The sequence below is a fragment of the Pterocles gutturalis genome, unplaced genomic scaffold (assembly GCF_000699245.1).
Source record: "Pterocles gutturalis isolate BGI_N339 unplaced genomic scaffold, ASM69924v1 scaffold20282, whole genome shotgun sequence".
Taxonomy (NCBI): Eukaryota; Metazoa; Chordata; class Aves; order Pterocliformes; family Pteroclidae; genus Pterocles; species Pterocles gutturalis.
Genome location: NW_010110700.1, coordinates 10355 through 18863, shown reverse-complemented (window position 1 = coordinate 18863; position 8509 = coordinate 10355). Strand labels below are relative to the sequence as shown.

General features: G+C 49.6%; 1 protein-coding gene across 1 annotated transcript in view; it reads right to left on the bottom strand.

Moving 5' to 3' along the window:
* Positions 1–8509, bottom strand: part of SLCO4A1 (solute carrier organic anion transporter family, member 4A1) — a gene marked incomplete at its 5' end in the record, with an annotated part of 11653 nt that overhangs the window by 2440 nt on the left and 704 nt on the right. The window contains 7 exon segments of the mRNA XM_010073498.1: positions 1–135; positions 759–924; positions 1485–1680; positions 2371–2525; positions 6242–6353; positions 6626–6747; positions 7522–7612. The exon segment at positions 1–135 is cut by the window's left edge and continues 7 nt beyond it. Of these exon segments, the coding sequence (XP_010071800.1) occupies positions 1–135; positions 759–924; positions 1485–1680; positions 2371–2525; positions 6242–6353; positions 6626–6747; positions 7522–7612 (977 nt within the window).

The following is an 8509-nucleotide window of genomic DNA, read 5'->3' as shown; positions in this document are numbered from 1 at the left end:
GGTGAAGAGGATCACCACGAACATGAAGAACAGGAGCAGGGGCCTTCTCGCGCAAGAGGAGGTGCACTTCCCTGCCTCTGCGTCACCGGGGCCAGGCAGGAGGGTTTTCTCGACGCAGCTGCACTCGTGATAGACCTGGGGAAGAAAGGCTGGTGGGCACTTTGCTAGGAAGAGCACAGTGACCATCAAAGCTGGGCTTTAACAAGAAAGAAATTCAAGGAGGGCAGAAACCAGCTGGTTTTAGTCCTAAAGCAGAGGAAAGCAGAAATCAAGCTGCATTCTTGGCACACCTCTTTTTCAAAACACATTATTAAATAAGAGAAATGAACTTTGCCAGGCAGCCCTTGGATGCTGAATGTCATCATCACCCTCCTTAAGCCTGTGACTGTCTCAATGAGCGACATGCTGGAAGGATGAGGAGGTGCATCATGGTCACTGAAGACCCCAAACAAGCATCGGGACAGGACTCAGGTGCCTACCAAGCTCCCTGCCTGCCTGGGTGATTTATCACAGATTTCAGCACAATTTGACCCAGAGTGAGGCAAAACCAGGTGGATACATTGAGAGAAGCAAAGCAGAATGACCCGAGGGTACCTTCTGCTTTCATCCCAGCTGGTGCCTCGGAGCATCCATCCTGCAGCCAGCTTTTACACCGATTTGCACCAAAGCTCAAACCTGCAGACACTTTTGCAGAGACAGCCAAGACAATCAAAAGGCGTGCTGTCACCTTCTTAATACACAGTGACTTTCAGACATACCTTCTTGCCATTCCGGAGGTTTTCGGACACTTTTTTGCACCCGGCGTGGCAGGGAGAGTAATACATAACGTCATCGCTCCCGCACACGGGGCTGTAGGTCTCCTGCAGACAGCCACAGTCGGCGTTGCAGGCTGCCGTCAGGTTTAGGTGGCCACCAGGCAAAGCACTAAGGGAAACACAGCAGCAGTCAGTGGGGAGACACTGAACATCATCTTCCAGGAGAAAATGGGTAGAGCAAGAGGAGAAGGGGAGGTGGTAGGAGATGTGGTGGATCCCCAGGTAGGATAAAGCCATGCCTGGTTCCATCTCACACAATTTTCACCATGGACAGGAATCGTGCCCTGGAGCTGTCTCTTTCCCACAGCTTCCAAGGGAGTTTAATTGACCAGCTCTCCATTTGGAGAGGGGATTCCCACTTTTAGCCCAGTTTATCCCACTGGATAGAAATGGGGGACCTTCTGAAGGCAACTGAAGAGTGGAGTATCTCACCCTGGTGCTGCTCATCTCCCTCCTTGACTACAGCAGGAGCTTCTTTGCATCCAACTAGATGCACAAATTCAGACATCTGTATTCTGGGTCCCACCCTCAGTATCTGCCTGCAAGACTGGCCATCACCTTCCATCACCAGCACACTCACCCATGACTACCACCAGCCCTGTGTATTTGGAATTATTCTTCTATTATCAGGGCCACGCAGCACAGGACAGATGGGGTGATGGTTATTACCTTCCCTCGTACATCTGGGTTACTCCTGCCATCGGCATGTTAGGGCAGTGGATAAAAAAAACGAATATAGCCAGCAGACTGAACACTGTGCAAAATAAACACAATTTGATGATTCCTGAGCAGCGGAGTTTAAATTTATTCACAAGGAATCCTCCCAGGAATGTTCCTCCCCCTCCGGCTGGCACGACCAGATAACCTGAAAAAAAAAAAAAAAAGAAGAAAAAAAAAAACCAAACAAACCATAAGCAAGTTTAGAAATGTAGCAAGGAGTTTTAACGTCTGAATACATTAACTGCATGAGAATAACCCCCTGGCTGCTGTGTGGCTCCTCGGTGGGAGTTCAGTGGACGTTGTTGCAGTGGGTTGTCCTTCCTAACGGCTCAAGTAGTGTGGTGTGAGCTTGCTAAGGCACTTTTTCCATCCAGAGATGTTAAAACAGACTCTCTGAGGAGCACCATTGTGAGTATTGATGCTTGTTGGACATCCCTTCCTTGGTCTACAACACAGCAGCTAAGTGAGGATCTTCCCAGTTGCAGGATGCTGACACAGTAAGTTCCCAGCTCAGCCATTCCTCGTTAGAGGAAACATTTAGTTAATGTTTCCTGGCAATGCACTGGAAGGAACAGACTACAGTTGGTTTGCCTTCCTCTAGAGGGTAACAGACGGCTACCGAAGTGACACATTTCTTCCTGATGTCAATAGATACAGCTCTGAAAATGCATTTGGCACAGATGTGCTGACGGGAAACGATCCTATCGAATAGCTGAAGATGATAACCACTCTGTAGATGAACTGCAAAGCCTGTTGTCTTCATTCTAAATGAGCTACAGTGCTCTTCTCTGTGTAAGCAAAATGGGAAAATGTTGCAAAAACCTGGTTTTCTTACCAAAAAAGGTAGCAGCTTCAGAGGCACTTAAACTAAACTGAGACTCCAGGAACTTGGGTCCAAACGTGGACATCCCAGCAATGAGGGTGGCTTCGGTCGCTCCCGCTAAGCAGAGGAAGATGAAGGTGGGGTTCTTCAGAAGCAGCAGTACTGACCTGGGAAGGACAAATATACTGGAATTCAATTATTGTGGAACATTCATTTTGGATCTGTCCCCTATCTTCAATCTGGAAAAAAAAAAAGTCACATGTAAGATGAGGCAGCATCCCACTGCGCTGCGTTCCTTTGAAAGAAAAACCCAAAAGGGAGCTAACAGCAGTTGGAAAGAGCAGTGAGCTCCTCCACCTACCGAGTCCTACCAGCCAAGGAAGGATGCTGAGCATACCCTCACCCCTCCCTGTGTACCTGCACAGAGTAGATGTTGGTGCTCTGGTGGAGGCAGTCTCCATGCAGGTGAGGATCAACAGTTTGTCCTTAAAAATCTGCCTTTATATATAATGTTTCTCATGCACCAGTTGCTCTGGTTCTTGCTCCTACTCAGCACTGTTATGACTATCGGCAGGCACCTAACAGGGGTGCTTTCCCTGGCCGTCCTTTATAGCCCTGTTGGCTATAGCCAGTCGCCACGGGGATCTGAGGAACACCAACCGAACATCTACATCAGGAGGGAATCAGCTGGGACTCTGTGGATCTCACAAGGGCACCAGTGGGTCTGTTTATCCCATGGGCATGTTCCCAATGGGGACTGGATACCCGCAGTGTGTGTGTGATACAATTCACACTCAGAGGGAGCCCACAACTTCTATAGGGATGATTCCAGGGGTAATTTTCCAACATTTAGGGTCAGGCTGAGTACCTTCCATTCCTAAATGGGGCAATACTGAAAGGACACTAGTCCTCACCACCTCTCAATCACTTCAAAGTTTTATTAGCCCCTGATGGCAGTTATCCTGGGACTCCCGACTCAACTAAGAGCAGGGAACAAAGCTGTACTACATACTCACGTATGCACATCATACTCATGTGCACCCACATCCTCACGAGAATAACAATCTCTGATAACCATGGATGTTTTGCAGCTCGGGGGAAATACCAGGCAAGTCTTTCCATATGGAGGAAGCACCTCCAAGACACCTTATATCCTACTGGAAAACAGAAAGCAATCTTTCTCCCACAATCTAAGCACAGTTTTACTTTAAATTATTGTATAACCTCAGCAAATACATTTTCTTTTTGACCTACTGGGATTTAGTAGAGAGCCAGAGACATGCCTGAAAAATTGCCACACGTCATTTATATGCAGAGAGACGATCCAGCAACGATTCCATCTCTGAGACGCTGAAAGGCCCTTGGGCACACGGGATGGTCTCAATTATCTCTCACTATCTCGGATATTGGACTAAGAGGGTTGACGCTGCTTTGCAGCGAGCGTTTTGTGATGACCTCGAAATTCTGCCATGTGACTTTCCCCAAGCCCAGACTGGACCAGTCCCGCAGATCACCCTGTTTCTGGGACAGGCACGACCACTCGAAGAGCAGTGCTTGACAGAGTCATCCTCACGAACGCCATCCTCGCTAGGACAAAGCCTCCCTACTGGCACAGCTCTACAAATCTCCTGTTTGACTCTCACTGCACTGACAGCAGGGGTTATTTCATGAGAGCAATCATATGGAACCAGAGAAAAGAAAATGCTGTTTTATCAGGCCTTTTCAACCCGAGAATTAAGACAGAAGTCTCTTCAGGGCTGAGGATTAAGCCATATGGGCTGCACTCCTGCAAGCTCCTGCTCTTGGGCAGCACTGTGAATACAGCAATTCATTAAGCTCGCTTAGAAAGGACCTGATGGCACGGAATAGTATTTTATTCCATCAGTATCCTTATCTTTGTGAGACTCTTGCTGTTCGTACTGTGAGAAAATGTGTAGTGTCTGATCCCTCACTAAAACAAAAGCACCAGTGTCCCCTGGCCTGGCTCTGCAGCCTGCTCCACGCGTCCCCAGGAGCTGCGTGCACAGACGGGATCTCCTCCTTAATGCAAGTTTCCAGAATAGCAACCCTTCAAGGCACTTCCCTTTTATTAATCAAAAGCAGGGAACACAGAAGTCTCTTGGGTTTTTGCTTTCAAACGCAAAGCACGCTAAGGTCGGGACTGATCGGAATTATTTGATGCAAGTTGCCCACCTCTGGGTCGTTCAGGAACAAGGGGTGAAAGAAGATGCTCCCAGAGGATGACTGCAGCCATACCTGCTGTCAGCCAGCCTTCAGCGAGAAACAGCGGGAGCTTTGTTCCAGATAAGCAAGAAAATTTATCAACCACTGAATTTCATCCCTCTCTGCTACTCTGTTTGTGTTGGTTTTAGTCATAACCTTATCGTTATTTAAATGCAGGTTCTGAATTTAATTTCCGCGTGGGGAATAAGCCGTGACCTCGGAAAATGGCACCCAGTCAAGAATGTCTTTTAATAACAGTATTGAAACGTGCTCAATGTAATATTCTTCATAAAACTGCCTTAGCCCCTGGTAAACTTCCTACAAAGTCTCCAAGAATTTCAGACCGATGCAAGTAGTTGCGTTGACACAACACAGAGCGACTGCTCCCGAGAACTCCCACACTGAGCACCTGCTTCACCCCTCCTCTGCCAGCAAAAGGCAAATACCAGAACTAAAGCTCAAAGTAATTGCTGGCACTGGCACAGGGTTTGGCAACACGGAATGTTTGCCTTTGCACAGGGCAGCGTCACACATGGATGCAAACTCCTTCCTAAGAATGGTCCTGGGAGAAATGCAAAAAAGAAAAGTCCCCTTTTTGACTGCAAGCTCTGAAAGGAATTGATACCCAGATATCTCTGCAACATCCACAGCCTGCACACCACCTAAACCCTGGCTGAAAATAAAGCAGCACCTCTCCCCCTGCCACCCATTTAAATACAACACCACAAAAAAAATCATAAAATATTTCAAAGATCTATAGTAAATATTTCCAGGTTAAAAGACTGCATTTTATTTTGTCCACTGGATTGTTCCCACCCAGAATCCCCTTAAACCATTTCCTACCAAACCTCCCTTGTTGCACGCGTTCTTGCCCACACCAGAGCCACGCAGCAGCTCTGGGATCATGCGTGCTGCTGGGTCGCTGCTTTGCAGGAGAGAGAAGTAGCAGTAACACATAAAAGGTGGCTGGAAGATGCAAAGGCAAAAGAAAAAAAATAAAAGGAAACTAAGAATAAAAGAGAATGGGCACTGAAAGCTAAAGTGCAGGATATCTTGTTCCCTAGATTTGGAATGGAGCTATAGGAGTTGGGGTTTGTTTCCTCTCTTTTCTCATTAAAAGGACCAAACATGGACCTAACACAAGCAAAGAGAGAGGAAAGGAAGAAAAGCCCCGAGGGGATGGGGGGGAGATGATGTTGGCCAACACCCAGCTGGGCCAGGTGAGGCCAGGCACAAGCAGAGAGGGAGAAATAACGCGCTGGGGAGCTGGGGAGAGGGAGCGGGGTGGCAGTGCCTGTGCATCGCCCGGCACCCAGGGCTGGCACAAAGCCACTCCCGGTGAAACTCCACGTGTTGCACACGACTGCAGGGGGACCGTCACACCTGGACATGAGCTCCTGCAAACCACAGACCAGCACGCTGTCCCCTGCTCACCCATGCCATCCCCAGCACCATTTCCAGCTCAGCCCATTTGCCGAGAGACCCCGGCCGCTGATGGGACCATGAGCTTCACAACCTCATCTGCCCGAAAGCGTCATCGCTACGTTTGGGGATGGCAAAACCTTTTGGTTAGCATCGCAGAAAGCAAGCTCAGCTTGGGGCCGTTGCTCTCGCTTCTGGGCAGGGCTCCCTGAACTCAAGCGTGGGGAAGTTTTCTCACCGAGGCAGATCTTTAACTGTTTTCCCAAAGTCTGGATCTGATGCTTTTTTGTGGCTCCCATCTTTTAGCTGATGAGCCTCTGACACCCTCATCACGATATACCGCTGGGATCCTGCAAAAAACGGGAACAAGGAGCACATGAGATACGGGATGCAGATGCTACACGGAGACAGTGAATTTTCAAGGGGAAAATACAACGTGACATCCTCCCTCCACCAACGGCTGCAAGGGAGGAGCAGGTAAAGAGGCAGCTGGAAAGCCGCGGGGGTGAAATCCATGGAGGAATTACAATTTAAATTACAATTTTAGCACTGGAAGCTCTTCCTCTGCACCCGTGTCCCCAGCTACACGTGTGTAGGGATGCAATGAGCAGGACGAGCGTACCTGGGAGGCGCTGGGGGTACCCCAGGATGGGGATGGCGATGAGGAGGGCGGCTGCCCCAGCCCCGAGGAAGCCGATCCACCATGCCCCCACCCACAGCGTGTTCTCCGGGGTGATGTCGATCCTGCAAGAAACAAAAGCCAAAAGGGCACAAGGGAGAGAGGCGGCGGTTTGAACAGAGCGGGGCAGCTCAGCGTGTCTCTGCTGAAGCTGGGAGGGGTCCAGGGGACACGGGGGGGATGTCAGCGAAGGAAACTGAGCTCTGCCACATCCACCATCCCTCCTGCCTGCCTTACCACTTAACCAGCCCCAGACACCGCATCATTTCATTCTTTCATCTCTGCACATTCACCTCTCCCCATTTCATTTGTGCTTTGGGGGTTGCTACCATCCTTGTGCCAGCCCAGAGCCACCCTTTGCAAGAAAACTGGTGGGAATAACCCATCCCATCCCTTGGGAACCCGCTCCCCCTTTTTAACCCATTATCTGCCAAAGAGCCTGTACAGAGATAAGAATAAATGACAAATTCGAGGAAGCGAGGAGGGAACCAAGCATCCTGGCTGGATGACCAGGAGTAGCAGTGCTGCTGGTAGCGTTGCCTCATCAGGGAACTCATTCAAAAAATTCACCTGCTGCTCGTGGCCTCATTAGCGCAGGCAGTGCAGCGTGAGGAAGGATTTAAGCTGACAGGTTTGTCAGCAATTTTCTTCCAGAAGCAGCACTAATGCAAGCCACCCTTCCAGCCTCACCCCCTGCAGAAACACTGCTAAACACCACGGGAACGTTTCCACCCAGCCACCAGGTCCTTTCTCTGGATTATTGTTAATTATTTCTTTTTACCCCAAAGGAAACATATAGCATAAAGGAAAAGGAACAAGATTATTTGTTAGCGACTTACTCTCTGCCAATTTCAGTATAAATATTTAGAAACATTCCTCCTACCAGATAACCCGCTGCAGGCCCAAGGATTGCAGCAGTGTAGAAAACAGCTGAAAGGAAAAACAAGCCACGTTAGAGAAACAGCAACATTTCAGCCAGGGATGCTGCCGGAGCATCCCTCGCCCCACCACAGCAGCTGATTTCCTCCTGGACCTGGGATGCTCAGCCTCCTGCTGCCTCGCAAACCCTCCCCGAGCCAGCGAGAAACAAAGCCAGACAGTTTTAACAAGTTTTCATCTTGCACTTATGTCCCTAGGAAACTTTTACATCCAACCTGGGACTTTTTGTAGCGTGGGGCAGGCAAAATAGTTTATTGGAAAAATGGGCCGGTATGATGGGCTGCAGCGTTGTCTCCCCACTGACAACGTGGAGTGCCTACGCTAAACGCCGCACCACCAGCACTTGTTGTGGTTTGCTGTCAGGAAAGATCATCAACTTACTGATCCCAGCCTTGTGATCTCCTCTCCCAGCCTTGATACAACAGCACGGGCAGACCGGTAAATTTTGAGATTGCTAAAAGGCCAGCCCTTGCAGCAATTTCACCAAATAGGACTGGATGTATCTGGCAATTGCTCAGTGATCCTGAGAAGAGTGAGCTGAGCCTCTGCCCCCCGGGACGCCTGGCTGTGCTCTGCACCAGCAGCATCTGAGCAGCCCTGCGACTGTCCTGCCCGTGCTCTGGCACTAAAGGGGTGATGTCCCCTCCTATGGCTGGGGTATGGATGGACAGTTGTTTGCCAGAGATGCTAAAGCCAGGCACGCTGGAGGGCTCTCCCCAACTGGCTGCGTGCCGGCAGCAGAAGCCACCTCCTGATGTGCTGCAGGCGTGAACACACCCAGCTGCATTTACAGTTCCTGCCTATAAATAATCCAACCCTCCTCCGACAGCTGCCACTTCCCTCTGATTACCATCTCGCCCCTTATTGGGAACAAAAGCCTGGCAGACG